Source organism: Labeo rohita, chromosome 13 (genome assembly GCF_022985175.1).
Source record: "Labeo rohita strain BAU-BD-2019 chromosome 13, IGBB_LRoh.1.0, whole genome shotgun sequence".
Lineage (NCBI taxonomy): Eukaryota > Metazoa > Chordata > Actinopteri > Cypriniformes > Cyprinidae > Labeo > Labeo rohita.
Genome location: NC_066881.1, coordinates 7,094,626 through 7,114,120, shown reverse-complemented (window position 1 = coordinate 7,114,120; position 19,495 = coordinate 7,094,626). Strand labels below are relative to the sequence as shown.

Here is a 19,495-nt window from a genome sequence, read left to right as displayed (position 1 = left end):
TCCTGTAAAACAACCATGTATATCTTTTTAGTAACCTGGAACATATCAACAATGTTTGGTGAGGATGCGTTTAGTCTGCAATTTTGATTGTGATTGGAACTGTGAATTATAAAATTGAGTTTCTGGAAATGCTATGACCACCATGCGTGATCCGAATATGTATAGACAACAGACTTAAATGTCTTAAAATGAATTAAATTACAGTTTTTGTGGTTTAATCACACTAGCTGACTTTGTTTAGCTTAATTTTAGAGTACATTTGTGTGTGTTTACTGAGGCAGCTGTACTCAGTATTTGCGTGCGTAGGTGAGTGACTGCGGCCGGCGTGTGGTAAAGGTTAGCATTTCAGGAGAATAGCGAGGAGGCGTCTGAAAGCAGAAAATGACAGCCGTTGCACATTTGTGATTTATAGGTGACAAAACATCTAAAAATAATAACCCATGAGAGCAGAGCAAGCTACTGTACTTGTCAGCACGTCACGCACAAAAAAAACCTTAGGAGGTCTCATGAAGTACAGTACATTTCCTGTCGATTAAGAGAAGTGGTAATTCGCAAAAGTTTCGAAATCTAGACAGTCTTTTTTTGTGCTGGACATTTTTTCAGTACATTTTTTAAGTAAACATTGTGATTAAATTTAATCACAATTTTGAGTAAACATTGTGATTAGATAAGCATAATCATAACTGTTTTCTATTTTAATGTATTTGAAAATAATATTTATTTCTGTGATGCAAAACTGAATTTTCATCAGGATTCTCTGATGATTAAAAAGTTAAAATCAAGCATTTCTTCAAAATAGAAACATTTTCTAACAAAGTAAGCTTTTACTATCACTTTTTATCAATTTAATACATCCTTGCTGAATCAAAGTATTAATTTCTTTCAAAGAAAGAAAGAAAGACATTACTGACCTCAAACTTTGAATGGTAGTGTATATTGTTACCAAAAAATATATATTTTAAATAAATGCTGTTCTTTTTAATGTTTTATTCAAAGAATCCTGAAAAAAAGCATATATATAGTATACCAATATATGGTTTACTGATATGAAAGCATCATATTAGAATGATTTCTGAAGGATCATGTGACACTGAAGACTGTAGTAATGATGCTGAATATTCAGCTTTGCGCCAGAAAAATAAATTTTATTTTAAGGTATATTTACACAGAAATACATTATTTTAAATTGCAATAATATTACTGTTTTTTTCTTGAATTTTAATCAAATAAATGCAGCCTTTAAAAACATTACAAATCTTTCTAATCCCAAACTTTTGAACACCAGTGTATATAAACTTTTTCCCCCATAATTCAGTTTTTTTTTCATAGTAATTTTTCTGACGGCCTTAATTTAAATACCATTTATCCAAAATTTGCCAAATTTGTTGACATTCCATGTTATACTGTATTTACATACAAATTTTGTAAAGAAATTAATACTATAATTCAACAAATTCGCATTAAATTGATCAAAAGTGACTGTAAAGAGATTTATAATGTTACAAATACTTCAATGTCAAATAAATGCTGTTCCTTTCTATTCACCAAAGACTAAAAAAAAAAAGAAGAAAAAGTATCAAGTTTCCAAAAAAATACTAAACAGCACAACTTTTCAACATTGATAATAATAAAAATGTTTCTTAAGCAGCAAATCAACATGTTACATTGACTTCTGGAGGATCATGTGACACTGAAGACTGGAGTAATGATGCTGAAAATTCAGCTTTACATCACAGGAATAAATCACATTTTAAAATACATATTATTTAGAAAACAGGTATTTTTCTGTATTTGATCAAATAAGTGCCTGGGTGAGCATAAGAGACATTTTAAAATATTAAAATATAATAATAATAAAAAATAAAAAAAAAAGATCTGACCCCAAATGCTTGAATGATATTGTATAGTGTATATATTTAAATTACATACAACAACATACTGGCCAATAGTGTTGGGCGATATGCTCAATTTTCATATCGTCAGCCTGCGAGATCGCAGATGCACGATATTATCGTGCAAATTTATTTAATTATTTACCTACTTAGTTTCACTGCCAGCAAATAAACCAACACCAGCATAAGGCTAAAAGCAGTTTAATGTTCTCAATATGACTTAATTTTAACATGATAACAATTTAATAGAAACATTGTAAGTTACTAATGCTAACATTTCCTTAGTTATTCAAAAAAGCAGCTAACGTTACAGAAAACGAGTGAAGAACATTTACATTATCAAAGAACATCGTCACTGACTAGCCTAGCCTAGTGCGAGTTTATGCACTTTAAAAAACACTCCCGCTACCAGAAGTAAATACAACAGCTACATCACTGTATGATGAATACATTTCTTACCCCTTATTTGCACTGCACACGTTTGCGGCGAGAAGGGGGGCCATTCCCCAAAACATTTTAGGGCTGGCATTTCTTTAAAAAAACAATTAATCATTTCTCTGCGTTAACATAAACGCTGAAAGGTTACTATAAATACATTTCCCTTCGGTATGTGCAGAATAAAAAATAAATATTTCCCCATTAACCTGCCGGATTCTCATGAACAGTATTTATTTTTTTACTGATCATACCTGATGAATGTTCAGTTTTAAATGAGTTTGAATGATAAACACCCTTGCGAAAATGAACCATGGTTTTACTATAGTAAAAGTGCCATGATTTTACCATTTGTATAACAACACTTTTACTACAAATAGCCTACCATCGTTAAACTATGGACAGTGTAGTAATATCCGAGTTAATTTGTGGTTATATGGTTTAACTTCAATTGCAATTTTTGGTTTTATTTGTGATAAAACCATGGCTAATTTGTTTGTGTGCGTTGGTGCTCTTATTCCGAGCCCATACTGATTATACCATTGTTTAAAATGGCTTAATGAATGTGAGGTAACTGCCTTATTTAACAATGTTAAACATTTAAATAATTTTTTAACAGTAACACTGACAGTGCGACTATTGAGTACTCATATTTTGCCGCTGTTTTCTCAAATCGGTTTATGTTGGATTAAAACACGTTCCGTTGAGTTAGTACTCAGTAATCATCAGAATATGTCTTCTCCTGTCTCTGAAGATTTCCAAATTTGAAATCATCCCGTGAAATCTCATTTTATTAGGCGTTTAAGTCAACTAGATGATTACAGCGCATTGAAAATGTACATAACCGGAAATAACAGATTTCAAAACGGAAGAGCGTCACGAGGCTACGTGCAAGTAGTCCACTGCACGCAATTACAGATTGCATGCGTCCCACACGAAACACCCCCTCCCGCTCACCGTGATTTGTGCCTTTGTGTTTATACCAGCACGTTTTTGAAGCACCCCAAAAGCGGCTCTCTGCCCTGCATCGCTAAAGTTAGGTGCCTAATCTATTTTTGATGGATAATAATAATAATAATAATAATCGTCTTGCTATCCTCAAAGGCATCAGCAACAGGCGATATCTCTGACTATCGTCGATACACGATACTATCGAATATCGGCACAAGTCTACTGGCCAACACTGTTGCTGTGCCATGTTACACCATGCCTTTAAAGAACTGGATACAAATTTCAGCTATGTAACAAATGTATGCAGTGTTTTTAAAATGATTTTGCCATGTTACATCATATTAAACTAACACTGCAGTCTTCTGCTCTACACAAACACACATAGAAAAGGGCGACTGATCTATGAGCCATTGACTTTAGAAGGCAAGCTAATTGAAAAGAGCCTGTGAGAAGATAATCTGGCACATCTATAGCAGTACATTTGATACTGATCCAGCTCCCGCTGAGCGCACACCTGTCTTTTGCGACACACAGAACCAGAATATGTGTGTGTGTGTCAGTGCAGATGAGTTTGTAAAGGCAACCAACACTGTAAACAACTACAACTTTTAAAGCACAACTTGCCAAACATGCTGTTTATCCTAACACAAGTGTTTTAGTGCGCCTCATGGTTTATGGACCATTTATAGAGTCTGAACCACATCACACATGACCCAGATGGTATTTTTTTCATGACCATGTGCATCTTGAACTCAATACTTGTGTCTAAAAACTTTGACTGGGTTCCATGAGTGGAGAAAGGGTGCTTGAAACCTCATCCAAGATCTGTGTCCAACCCAGCCATTAACTTAATCCATCCTGAACCACTTCAGACTACATGCTGTTCTACCGTACATATGGATTTATCCCCACCCTGAGATTACAACCCCGTCACACACACACATACACAGAGATTCGTGAGGGATGGCGGCACATCCTGATTAATCCTGATTACGGTTACAGTACAGACAACACAAAATCTGGCCCCTTATGTTCACCAGCACTGTCCTTTAGTGCAGCCCATTCTCTCGCTCTTATTCCCACTTGGGAGAAGCAGAGCAAACCAGATCTTAATTAGCTGTTTTAATTCTTAATTTCATGGCTGCTGGCTCCACGCCCTGGATTAATAAATCAGTCAAGTCTCATGTGTTCAATAGATTTCTGTGCATTCATTTCCAGAATAAACATAGAAACAAGGGTTACATGATATTTTAAATACTTAAATTTATTTACAAGTATGCTGATCACAAAATTAAGTAGCATAATAAAAATTCATGAAAAAAGTCACGATTTTAATGCAGATAGGTGTAAATATGTTAAACTATACTTAGTATAAAATAAGTTTTATTTTATTTTAAATATATATATTTTTTTTTAACTAGGGATGTTAAGAAAATTTTAATGAAGTGATGATTTGCAATGATTCAATACTCAAAATATTGGCATTTTTAATGTATTAATGTTTCAATAAATTATATATATCAACCTCAGTATTTTATATTGATGTACACATATCACTCAAAAGTTAAGGGTCAGATTTCAAACAAAAAAACATTCTGTGAGGATGCATTAAATTGATCAAAAGTGACAAAACACAAACTGTCTATTTCAAATAAATGCTGTTAATTCTAACTTTCTATTCATCGGAGAATCCTTTAAAAAGCGTCACTGTTTTATTAAACAAAACTATTAAGCTGAATAAATTGTTACTATAAATGTTTCTTAAAGCATTCAGCTTTGCAATCAAAGGAATAAACTACCTTTAAAAACAGAAAACAGTTATATTGAACTGTAATCACATTTCGCAGTATTACTTTTTACTGTATTTTTGGTCTAATAAATACAGCTTTGGTGAGCTTAAAAGACTTATTTCAAAAACATTTAAAAAAAAAATCATACCAACCCCACACTTATGAACGTTAAATGAAAATCATTTGTGAAAAAGGTTATTAGTGATTGTTTTTTTTACTATATTTAGTTCAGTGCATTAAGCATTATGAATTACTATTTAAAAACTGTAAATTGGATTGAAATTAAGACTGAAAAAATTAAGGCTGCCACCTAACAGTTTACAAACCGTTAGTTGACGAGAAGAGACTTGGTCGACCAAAAATTTTATTAGTCACTTAGTTCCAGAAAAAAAAATTACACAGGAAGTGGCGAAGTCACGCAGTCGGCTAACGGCTGGTCTATGTGGTAATATAGTACATCAGGCAGGACATCCAAACACTCACCTATTATTCATCGACCTTAAATATGGCTTCTCAACTGAAAGATGTATGTAGTAGCAACTTTACACAGACACTCAATCTAATGTTAACCTAGAAAAATGTGAACTGTTTAAGTCTATGTGCGGAGTGTGGAAGCTGAATAGTGGCGCACTCACTGCATCTTGGTCACTTGCTCTTAAAATACTCCATTTTTAGTCATACAGATGAAAGTAATACTCTACATTTATTTGTGTGCACTCACAATAACAACAAAACGTTGCACTTCTGTAAAATGATTCAAGCAAATAGGATGCGCTTTCTGCCATCTCTGTCTCTGTGAACTTGAACATGAAACTTTGTGTATACAGCTGACAGACGTGAAAAATATATATACAGACAGTGAAATGTCTACTTTGAAATGAACCAATTCAAACAGAAAACAAATATTCTCAGATTATGTAATCTGTATGAAACATGCATACAGGCACATCACTACTGTCAGTGTTGTAACTTCATCACTTACCAATTAATTATTAAAATGTTAATGCAGTCTCCTTGCTGTTTTTCCCTGATGCATTCATAATTATTATACTTAATGGTGCACTGTGGCAAGCTTTTTTTGCATGCACTTGAGTGCTTATTAGGCTATATAGGCAATTAAAGGCTCATTATTATGACTTATATGGTTTATTAAAGGAGAAGTCCATTTCCAAAACAAAGATTCACATATAATGTACTCACCCCCTTGTCATCCAAGATGTTCATGTCTCTTTCTTCAGTCATAAATAAATTGTTTTTTGAGGAAAACATTTCAGCATTTTTCTCCATATAATGGACTGATATGGTGCCCCGATTTTGAACTTTCAAAATGCAGTTTAAATGTGGTTTCAAACAATCCCAAATGCGGTTGTAAATGATCTCAGCCGAGGAAGAAGGGTCTTATCTAGCAAAACTATCGTTTTCTTTTTTTTCATTAAAAAAAATACAATTTAAATACTTTTTAATCTCAAACGCTCATCTTGTCTTGCTCTCCCTGAACTCTGTGTACTCTGCCTCAAGACAGTTAGTGTATGTCGAAAAACTCCAATGGTATTTCTCCCTCAACTTCAAAACTCATTTTAAAATCATCCTACATTGCTGCAGAAGTACCGACCCAGTCTTTGCAAAGTGAATATGCAAAGAAGATCAAACACCCTTAACAAAAAAGGTAAAACACCAACGATTTTGAAGTTGAGGGAGAACATGAGATGGGAGTTTTTCAACATACACTAACTGTCATGAACCAAAAAAACAGTCCAGGCAGAGTAAGACAAGATGACGTTTGACATTAAAAAGTAAACATACTGTATTATTTTTATGAAAATAACCAATGGTTACACTAGATAAGACCTTTCTTTCTTGGCTGGGATCATTTACAACCGCATTTGGGATCATTTAAAGCTCCATTTAAACTGCATTTTGGAAGTTCAATATCGGGGCACCATATCAGTCCATTATATGGAGAAAAAATGCTGAAATGTTTTCCTCAAAAAACATAATTTATTTATGACTGAAGAAAGGAAGACATGAACATCTTGGATGACAAGGTGGGTGAGTACATTATATGTGAATCTTTGTTTTGGAAGTGGACTTCTCCTTTAATAAACGTGCAACTAATAGTCGACTAATGCTTAAAATGAACGACTACTAGTTGACCAGAAAAAAAATCTTTAGTTGACGCCAGCCCTAGAAAAAAAAAAAAAAAGGATAACCAACACGTAAACAGATATCTTGCATCAATTTTCAATATATAATCAGGATATTATATTGTAAGTTATACTGCACAGACCTGATGTCAACATTAAAATCCTGCATCTGCATGTGTGTGTGTGTTTTTTTGTTCTTGAAAGCAGACATCAGAGGTTGTTGTTGACTAATCATACTACTTCCTGTTTTCCCCAGAGAACCCAAGAGGAAATTTGGTGGAGTTTACAGGCAATTAACCAAAATGAAACAAACATGAATGACAGAAAGAAAAAGAAAGCGAGAGAGGGCTTCTGGGAAAAGTTCCAGACACTCCTTCGCTGACTCAACCATATGAGTGTCCCATGCTAAGAAGCCGCTCAAATTAAAGGCTGCGACACTGTAGTGATGTTTACATACAGCAGCCAGTGGCCCAAAATCCACCCTTGCAAACTCACACACCAAAAATTATCCCGCCAAACTGTGTGTTGCTTTATTTCTAAGCTTATGTGTGCGTAAACAGTTACCTGCTGACTTATTTGGTTTACTTACTCACCAAAGGCAGCTTTTACTCACGTTTGGCACTCGGTGAGTGTTTTGGACCCGGTGTGCAGAACAAAATAATGACGTGCATATATTCTGGAATCTGTGGACATCAGCGTCTGCAGCTCTGCAATTCATCAGGCTTCATCTATCCGTCCTCTGCACACTCACACACACATATTTCTCCTCTCGCTCCAGCTGTAATCTCATCCATTGTTATGAGGGAAGAAGGGAAGGAGGAATGCAAAAAGTTGGGAGGCAACATTCCAGCATCTGGAAGCGTTCGGGCACACGTGTGTCCCTTTCCGGATCTCTCCCTCCCTTTGCTTTTTCTCTTTCTGTCTGTCTGTGTCCTGCTTCCCTCCATCTTTTCTTTCAAAGAAGGAATTTTGAAATCTGATCCACAGCTCGTCTTTCCAAGTGCAACTCAGCACACACACTAACATTAACAACTGCCATATGCAATCACAGCCACACCAAAACCACATCACAGGTCATTTAGAGTCAAATTAATCAGATACTTCCAAAACAAACTTGTGCATAAAACCCAGTTTGACACACTGCAAATGAACCGTAAACGATGCTGGAGACCTGCTCATCCCAAACCAACATTAGTCAGGGGTTTCATCAATGATACGGTCTTTGCATCCCGTTACGGCTTTCACAGAAGTTGCATTGTGTTTATCTGCTGACGTTAAAACATATTTGCATCTGACCCTTTTGGGGTTTTCACAAACACTGAGGAAAACTGAGCACACAAAGACATGCTGTAGTGTTTCCTTGAATCAGAAACCTAAGCCAGTGCACTGGTGCATCTACTGTAGCTCCAATAAATAAGTCAACATTCATTTAGAAGACACTCCAAAGAGATTGCAGTGTCCTTATTGTTGATACACTGTTTTATCACTGGAGGTCTTTTAATGTAGTGGATGTTCCTAATAAATAAGCTAAAATGGTCGAACTAAACATTTCTGTTAGTTAGCTTTCATTTAACAGCTTGGCTTACTAGCTTAGCATAGCACAAACTGATTTCATAAAAATCTAGCTAAATTTTTAGCTCGAAGAAGATATTATGATATTATGACACTATGTTTCTGAGCAAGTACGGAAGATAAATTCTGCAGAGAGAAAACTCTTGGACGATAAGATGTCATTTTAAAAATTATGAAATCTTTACAAACACTCTGGAGAGGAAAGCATTGGTAATGAATCATATTATGAACAAAATAAACTATTTGGAGCCACTCACAACAAAGCATATTTTTGTGTTTAAAAACACCAGACGTACGGTAGCGGAATGGAAAAAGAAAAACGAAAGGTCTAGAGATGTTTTTTTTTTTTACTTTTTATAACTTGAGCATCACATTTTTAGAATGTGGTTTCATGCACAAAAGACCTTGTAAACACAACAGTTAGACGTGTCCGTGTAGTGTATGTTTACTAGTAGGGGTGTGACGTGACACTTATCCCAATCTGAATGAATGATTCAATGACATACTTTTTTTTAAACAGGCAGTTGTCGCCATCCTGGCCGAAGGGAAGTGTTACAATACATACAAGTGTTAAGATACTTTTGTTTTGATCGCTACTGTAGACAATAAGTGTTTATACCCAAACTATAAACTTTTATCTCAGTACTTCTATTATTTTAATGTCTGTAACACAGAAATAATGATTATAATGTGGTTGAAAAGACTGTTTGTGTTGCTCTTTTTGCGTCCACATTTACCCCGACTCTCTGATTCATTGACATGTGCAGCAACAAAACGTGCTTCTCACGCTCCACTGACACTCGCGATGTGAAACAGTCCTAATAGTCATAGCTAAATCGTGTGGGTGTTTGAATCGAGATCTCAATATTTTAAGGATTAATTGTGCAGCTCTAATGTAAAGACTGCAAAATGTTTTCCGAGGAGATCGTCACAAGATCTGTCACATCCCTATTTACTAGGGATGTCACAATTCTCAATATAATATCAAAAGTTCGGTACGACATCCACGGTTCAATACGCGCTTGTGAATTTCTCTCAGAATTTGCTGTAACGTTATGTGTGCCCACGATTTCACCAGAAATGAGGAAATGCTCCCCTGCTTATATTTGAAAAAGCAACACACGCAGAGCATCTTCCATTCTAATGATAAGCCTTTCTAAACCTATTGTCCAACAAAAACATTATAACTTGTTTTTAATTCCCAACATCAGTCAAGCGTTTGAAATAACTTCCTTATGTGATCTGATGTGGATTCTCATAACAGAATGAGGCAGACAATAAATTCTATACTCATATTCTACGTATGTCGAATGCTAGCAATGCTTATGAAAATACATGAGATGGCTTGAAGAACACAGATAAACCATATATTACAGTGTTTATTGTCCTTACATTTCATCATTCAAAACGTTTAACGTTATATCTTGTTTTTATTCAGCTACAGCAATAGTGATGCCTTTATCCATATTAGAGAAGCTGAAACAGAACGTCATCAGTGATACTTTGATGCATATTTGGATTTTTTTAAGCAGACATATACTAAACCACGCTTTTTCCAGTGTACAGAGGTTTACAGGAGTATTTTGTTGATTTGTTGCAAAAAAAAAAAAAAAAAAAAAAAAAACACTGAAGTGGCAAGATATCAGAACTGAACCGAACTGAAAACGGTGGTTAAAAACGGAGGTACATATTGAACCGTGGACTAACTGTATTGTTGCATCCCATAGAAAAACAACGGAAAAGCATCACAGTAGAACGAAAAACAAGAAAATTCGAATGCAAGAATCAAATGTTCCTGATGTTTTTCTGACATTTTTTTTTTTTTTTTTTTTTTTTTTTTTTTTGACTATAGTATCTTACAAGTGAAACCTGTCATATGTGTTCCAAAGTATGGAAGGTACTTGCAAATTTATCTCACAACTCAGACTTTTTTCTCAGAATTATATACATTTACATCTCGCGATTATGTGTGACACCAGCAGGTAAAGTTACAGCAGGAGTCCACATCTCTTTCTCCTCCTCTGAGCCCATTGAGTTTTAAAAGACCCCCTAAAGCATGCAATGAGTTTGGTGGGGGATAATTGAGAATGAATGGAGGGAAGTCATGTGACAATCACGATATGATTGGATATGACTGGTTATGTTTGGCTGTGATTGGTTTATGCGTTAAATCCCGGCTCTCGACTGATGACATGAAAATTTAAAAAATAGTTAAAAGTTAAATATTACAAAGAACAGTGAAGTTCACAAATAAAATACGCTATACTGGCTATACTGTCTAAACTGTTACTGACATGACATAAAAAAAAAAATAAATAAATAAAACTCTGCCTCTTCATTTCAGAACACCGATGTCAGATTTGGGAGATACAGTAAATACTCTAAATTGTGTGGAAAACAAGTCTATCTTGTGCAATCACAATGATCTTTTGTATTCCATGGCAGAAATGTGACCCTGGACCACAAAACAAGTCATTAGTAGCACTGGTATATTTGGCAAAAGACAAAAATACACTGTATGGGGCAAATTTTTAATTTTATGCCAACAATCATGAGGATATTAAGTAAATATCATGTTCCATGAAGATATTTTGTAAATTTCCTACTGTAAATATGTCAAAACTTAATTTTTGATTAGTAATATGCATTGCTAAGAACTTCATTTGGAGAACATTTAAGGCAATTTTCTCAATATTTTGATTTTTTTCAGATTTTCCAGAAAAGTTGTATCTTAGCCAAATATATTATATCCTAACAAACCATACATCAATGGAACACTTATTTATTCATCTTTCAAATGATGCATAATCTCAAATTAAAAAAACTGACCCTTATGGGGTCCAGGGTCATGAATAAGCTTTCATACGAATGCCTTCACTCATATATGTGACCCCGGACCACAAAATCAATTACAAGGGTTAGTTTTTTGAAATTGAGATTTATACGTCTTCTGAAAGCTAAATAAATAAGCTTTCCATTGATGTATGGTTTGTTAGGATAGGACAATATTTGAAAATCTGGAATGTGAGGGTGCAGAAAAAAACCCTAAATATTGAGAAAACTGCTTTTAAAGTTGTCCAATTGAAGTTCAATGCATATTACTAATCAAAAATTAAGTTTTATGGTAGGAAATTTACACAATATCTTCATGGAACATGATCTTTGCTTAATATCCTAATGATTTTTGGCATAAAAGAAAAAAAAAACAACATAATTTTGACCCATACAATATATTTTTGGCTATTGCTACAAATATACCCGTGCTACTTAAGACTGGTTTTGTGGTCCAGGGTCACATATGTAGTTGTCACATTGCGTTGCTTTTCATTTGCTTAGAAAACTTTGTTGCGTCACTGGACAAACCTGCGCTACATCACAGGAAATCACCAACTGTAACTGAAAACAAATGGCTTCTGGGTGCATTTTCAATGCAAATTGCTGTAAGTGTGAAGTTAAACGCCTCTGTGGAAAACTGTGCCATAGTCAAGGCCACACTAGGTCACAGCTCGCTCTTCACAGGGCTTAAACCAGCAGCCATCTGTTTATGCAGTGTGAGCTTTCAGCCTCTATACTACATCAGCCTGGTACTGCTGTATAACCCACACAAGGCCCCACAGAGGCCTGGGATTGAGCAATGGAGGTGGGGAATGCACCTGGCGACGGGAGGAGCGGGGGCGGCTGCTATTTTTATGTTGAGTTTGACAGTTGGGCGGCTGATTGGGTGCAGAGCGAAAGCTGACGCCATCTCGACACAGCAAAGGTCTACACGGAGACCTGGAGCCATGAGCAAGACCCTACACCTCCATGAAGCACCCTGCTTCAGTGTCTTTTCCACATCAACATAACACATGCACATGCCTTAAAAGGCAGCACACCGCTCACAGGCCAACCTACTGACCTACACTCTTAAGCACACATAACTCAGCATGCTTGACAACACTAGTTTTTAAGTGGTGGGTCGCAACCCAAAATTAAATTTAGATTTATTAAATTAGAATATGTTTTTATTATCATTTTAATGGTTGTCTATGAGTACTGTGTTGGGTAAACAACACAAGTCCAACACTGACCTGAGTTCTGAAGCAAAACCACTTAAAAGGCACTGATCTAAACCACAGGGGACAATTACATGACATTAATATCTATTAATGTTTAAAAAAAAAAAAAAAAAAAAAACACTAAAAATGCAATTCATTCGTACAATGACTTGAATTTCTAAATATAAAAAATGCATTAAGATAAAACAAGACAAAACTTTGGCATCAAAATGGCATTTTTTACAATCAGCTTCACTGTAAATTAAAGGGAGGGAAAAAAACTTGTGCCTGCCAAATTAAAGTTATTTGTAATCAGTTTACTTTTTTTCTCAGAACTACAAGATATAAACTCACAATTGACTTTTCTCAGAATTGCAAGATACGAACTCACAACTGCGAGTTATAAAGTCAGAACTACAAGATATAAACTCACAATTGACTTTTCTCAGCAAGATGCAAAGATAAACTCACAATTGACTGCAAGATAGAACTTATATAAAGTCAGAACTAGTTGCAAGATACTCACAACTCACAAGATATAAAACTGACTTTTCTCAGAATTGCAAGATATAAACTCAAATTGACTTTTCTCAGAACGAACTCACAACTTACAAGATATAAACTCACAGTTATAAAGTCAGAATTGCAAGATATAAACTCACAATTGACTTTTCTCAGAGTTGCAAGATACGAACTCACAACTGCGAGTTATAAAGTCAGAACTACAAGATATAAACTCACAATTGACTTTTCTCAGAATTGCAAGATATAAACTCACAATTGACTTTTCTCAGAGTTGCAAGATACGAACTCACAACTGCGAGTTATAAAGTCAGAACTACAAGATATAAACTCACAACTGCGAGTTATAAAGTCAGAATTGCAAGATATAAACTCACAATTGACTTTTCTCAGAGTTGCAAGATACGAACTCACAAGATCAGAGTTGCAAGATACGAACTCACAACTGCGAGTTATAAAGTCAGAACTACAAGATATAAACTCACAATTGACTTTTCTCAGAATTGCAAGATATAAACTCACAATTGACTTGTCTCAGAGTTGCAAGATACGAACTCACAACTGCGAGTTATAAAGTCAGAACTACAAGATATAAACTTACAATTGACTTTTCTCAGAATTGCAAGATATAAACGAGTTATAAAGTCAGATTTGAAAGATATAAACACAGTTGACTATTTTCTCAGAATTGTATGATATGAACTCACAATTGCAAGTTATAAAGTCAGAACTGCAAGATATAAACTCACAGTTGACTTTTCTCAGAATTGTATGATATAAACTCACAATTGCAAGTTAAAAGTCAGAACTGCAAGATATAAACTCACAATTGGCTTTTTCTCAGAATTGTGAGTTTATATCTTGCAATTCTGAGGGAAAAAAAAAGTCAATTGTGAATTTATATCTTGTAATCCTGACTTCATAACTCACAACTGTGAGTTTATATCATCACTTTTTTTTCTCATAACTGCATGATATAAACTCACAATTGCAAGTATTCAGCACTCTGAGAAAAAAAAGTCAGAATTATACGATAAAAAGTCACAATTATCTTTTTATTCAGTGGCGGAAACCGGCTTCCATAGTCATGTATTCAAGGTGTAAGCAAAGTGTTAAACCCACATAACATGACACCACATGATATTTTTATTCATGAGTCATTAAAATTAATAGATTTCAAGTTCTCCAAAAGCAACTTTTCAACATAATTCATTTTTATAAACGTGTCACAAGCATTGAGAATTTCTTTTTTTTTTTTTTCACACCTACATCAAAGATGTCATAAAAGGAAATCAGACCGCTCTCTATTACATACGTACATCTTTCAAGTTCAGCTGTGCAAGTTTTGCTTTTCTGTCGTCATGACCAAAACCACATTTTACATTGTCGAAAACCACATTTAGATCTTCCAAGAACCAAATGAGTCAACACGGGACTGCACGTCATACTGAAAAAAGCGGGTTCAATCGCTGCCGGTGCCATGTGTGACGCAGAAACGGAGGTGACGAGAGGGCAAGCGCATGGTTTACGCCAAGGTTGCGTGTGGCGGAGAGTGTGGTCAGACTCTGACGGATGTACCTGTGGTGCAAAACTGATACTAGATCTGGTTTTAGACATGCTTAGTGCGCTTTCGTGTTTGAAACCTGTACCTTTGGCATTAGACAAGCAGTTTCGGGGGAAAACAAAGACAGTACAAAAAGGAAGCCAAAACTAGATTTCATCTATTATTTGACTGATAACTCAAATGAATAACAAATTAAATTTAGATGATGAGGTTTGATAACAATTCGCCTTTTTATAGATTTTAAAAAAAAGATAAATAGCTTATTTATAGAAGAAAAAAGGAAAAACTAGAAGTCATTAGTATGGGATGATGGGGGAGTTTTGCTGAGACAATGTAGGACATTGCAGAGAATGCACCACACCACACGCACACTCACATACTGCAGTTCAGCAACAGTCATATCCAATAATTCAGACCGCAGCGTAATGTCCATATACACAAAACTGCACTGCCATTTCAAAACAGGCCCAAAATAAAGTTTTCCATCACATACGCCTGCAAAAAAGTCTGACACTTTTCTCTGTGTCGCTCACTGGCCCTTTACTTTACCTCGCATCCCTGCCAGACACTGCAGCATCACCACGGTAACTCGGAGCAGGACAAATTGAGCACTCAACTCTCCTCCGAGTGTAACCAAGCAACAGAATCAAGTTATATAATCAGCACAGAATTTCATTGATCAGCTGTTATATGACAGGATGTTCAAGCAGCTGCTCTCAAGTCAACAATTACCGGGCAAAGTCCCACACAGCTTCACATTTTTGCATTAAAATGAATGAAATGATCTGACATCAAAACAATGAATTTGAAACACAACTTTTTTTATATAATTGTGTTCTTCTGAGTAACTTAAATATTGTTTTTTTTTTTGATGTAATATGAGATTAAGATTTAATTTAGGCACAATGAAAAAATATGAAAATTGTTAAAAACTGTTTTTTTTTTGCAGATTAACTAATATATATATATATATATATATATATATATATATTGTATATATATAATATATATATTGTATTTGTATCTGTTTTTGTTCATTTCTTTTTTTTAAATCACAATAAAATATATCCAAAATAAAATATGAGAAATTAAGTATTCAATAATATATATTAATTTTACATTGATTACTAAATTATTTGTATTATGTTAAAAGGACCCTTTTCACAGACGACAAGGTGTTTCATCAGCATTGATTTACAAAGATAATAATATTTTACTTACTGTTATGAATTGCAACAAGTTACAGTCCATAACAATATAATAATTTCTGCAAAACGTGTCCTAAATACTTGAAAAACATGATTTCTTCTTGTCCGAATTAGTCTGTGCATTTTGTCCATCATGTATCATTGTGTAATCAAAATATTTTATTCTACTTTTGTTTTGAAAATATTTCATTCATTTTATTTATAAAAGCCCAAAAGAGTAATTTACCTAAATCTACAATAGTATTATTTAAAAAAAATCTTTCTTATAAAAATGTGTCTGTAAATCTTGCTTCAGCTGTTACTGTACCATACTTTGCCTTTACATTAGTAAAATTATCACCCACAGCTGTGCAAGATACAGGAAATGTATCATTTTCCCTCGCTGATAAGATCTGAAGCACTGAAAAGTCTCAGTGTTCTTTCTAAGAAAATATTTTAATCTAAAAAGATCTTAAACCAAGAGTTATTTTATAAAGTGTCATAACTGTTACCAAAATATCAAAGGATATATAAATCTTTAAATCATTTAATCATGATTTCATCAGTGCCATGTGCTCTTAGCATTTATGCTAGCAAGTGGAGTTTTGGGCAAAAAAATGTCAATTCTGTTACCAAGGTAGAGTAACAATGCTGACAATACAGTAACAGAATTGACAATTGACTTTACAGTTCTGTTACTTAAAATATCAACTCTGTTTGTGAACTATTTTCACAAAAAATAATAAAATTGTTTAAAATCTTATTTTTGCATAACAGAGTTATGTCCGTAACAGAGTTGACAAACAATACCATAAAAACATTATGTGTTTGTTTGTTTGTTTTTGCATTAAAAGTAAAAAAAGGAAGTAACTCGTGTTTGGCACGCACTACTTATAACACTTTGTTTCGCTATACTTTTGTAAAATAACTTTGCATCAATTAAAAAAAAAATAAATAAAACATCAAAAGCAAGCTTGTCTTTTGCTATTCAAGCAAATTGGAAAGCTAAAAAATACAACTGACATAGTATCCCATTCACTGCAATATACGTTTACCCAGCTATGACGACTTAGCGTCTGACAAACCTGGAAATATGAAAAGCATCCATACTAAAATAAACATCTATGCAATAGAAAAGTCCTTGTGATATGGCTTCAGAGTGGTTTAAAAGGAGCAATAAAGGCTTTTCATGTCACTCCCTGTGTTAGAGCACACTCAATCCATTATGCAATTAAACTTGTCACCTGTAGCTATTCAGGAGACCCCTTTACCTCCAGCCACGCATCTGACACTAATGATAAACTGACACACAGTACATCAAAAGATCTGTACATCCATAAACCCCAAGTGCACCCTTCATAAACAAAATAAATACATTCCTGCTGCCTCATGTGCCTCTGGCATGGACTGTTATCTGACCAAATAATCTGCACTGACAGCCTAAGCTCTAAAACCACCAACACCAAAAAAAATCAGCACTACTAGTGCTATACACACACACACACACACACATTGCAATACAGTGCTTGCATTTTACAGCACTGATAATGTATTTCACAGAACTTATATTATTCATAAATTATGATTTTTTTTTTCTCTATGATAGAGCTGTTAAATCATGACATTAACTTGTAGGACAACCAAATTCATCCCTGTTTTCCTCATGAATTTCATGTGTGTTTTTATAATTGTTCTTTTTGATTTTATTTCAGTAAATCAAGGTTTGCGGTCAATATTGCTTTCATAGTTTGTTCTAAAATATAAATTACCCACAGTAATTTGAAGTCGCTGTGGTTTGTAGTTGCTGGAACAGATGTCTGATTTGTCCAACATGTAAACTCACATTCTTGTGGTTGCAGTCCTCATTCAGCAACACTATTTGTACAGCAAACACTATTCAGCCTCAGTGTGCTCTGTTTGTTTTATAAACAATATAAGTTTTAAGAGAGTATTAAAGATTAAACTTTGCATTTTTGACCAGCCACTGAAAATGTAACCTGCGTCACCATAATATTTGCATACTGGCTTGGGATTGGTTTCCATCCTTGAATTCATTTGCATTGTCATTGTGACTTCCAATTATAATTGGCATTGTCTTATACTTAAATACATGAAACATATGGCAGCATCCTTGCCGCGTTACAGTGAAACAAGCTAATTATGTGATTCTTGAAAAATGAAACTGAAGATGCCAGCTGGGTGTCATGACAACAGCGGGGTTTCATTTACACTGACCCAGAACCTGTAAGCATAGGCTACCTGTATGTTTAACACTACCTTTTGGCTGCATTACAAATAAACACTGGCATTTCCTTTAGGAAATGCAAATCTGGTATACAGCCTGAGCCTGTAGTGTGTTGTGTGTTCAAAGCATTTTCCAATGGCATGTTACAGCATGGTTTAACAACGGAAATAAACACCAGGTTAAAGATATACGGCCATCGTGATTCGTGGTATGAGTCTCCTGACACAACGCTCCTCTCATTGTAGCTTTCTAACCACGAATGCAATGTCAGAGGAGCGTGGCTATACAGCTGACACGAGTGTACAGTAAGCCAGCACACATACACACATTCCACACTTGCGTCTATATTCGCCATGTCTGCAGAAGACGCATCTATTAATAGTCAACATTTCAGCACACAGACAGACAGACAGACAGACAGACAGACACACTCACCTAAACTACCGGCGAATCCGTCCATTTCTGGGGTAAATATCCAGGGAGATATTCCTGGGGCGACTGGGGGAATTCGTCCTTTATTTGAGAAGAAAAGGAAGAGCTCGTGTAATGTCACGCCGGCTCCTCTGGATGCGCTTAAATGCAAGAACAACGGGGCGACCGACTGGCGGCTGAATCTCCGTCCGGATAACGCAGCGCTTTTCTGGGGCAGTCGATCACGGCGGCACCCTGAGCTGCTCCACCACGATCGTTTACACCTCCGGCGGGGGAGGGAGTATAAGGAGCGCTGGGCTTTCGCGTTTCCGACTCCGCCTGCTTTGGCACGGCAAGCTTCCCTTCAGACGCACAGCAGCGCTCACTGCTGCCGGAGCCCGACTGCGCCACGCTCTGACACTACAGAGCAGCTCAACAGGACAGCTCTAGTGCGCGCTGCTGTCCTCATGAAAGGACCGCCAGTGTCTTTGTAGAACGTCTTTTGTTTGTTTGTTTATTTATTTGTGTATGCATTTGCTTCTGCCTCAAACAATTGCCATGCTGGTCTTGTATATGCATTTATAAATCTTAGATAGGCTACAAAAAATGCAAGTATGACGTTTTTAGAAGATAGCATCTTAATATCCTGGCAATATCATTGTATTCTTCTGAAGCGCGTGAATACCAACCTGATATCATCACTTAGAAATGTATCTTCGGAGTTGCTATAGTCGCTTTAAATAGT

At 35.3% G+C, this 19,495-nt stretch overlaps 1 protein-coding gene across 1 annotated transcript in view; it reads right to left on the bottom strand.

The window, feature by feature from the left end:
- The window catches only part of LOC127174889 (echinoderm microtubule-associated protein-like 4), a 121,058-nt gene extending 101,990 nt beyond the window's left edge, over positions 1 to 19,068 (bottom strand). Inside the window, exon 1 of the mRNA XM_051125530.1 lies at positions 18,775 to 19,068. Within this exon, the coding sequence (XP_050981487.1) occupies positions 18,775 to 18,799 (25 nt within the window). The 5' untranslated portion in view covers positions 18,800 to 19,068. The remainder of the gene's footprint in view (positions 1 to 18,774) is intronic.
- Positions 19,069 to 19,495: the final 427 nt, after the last annotated feature.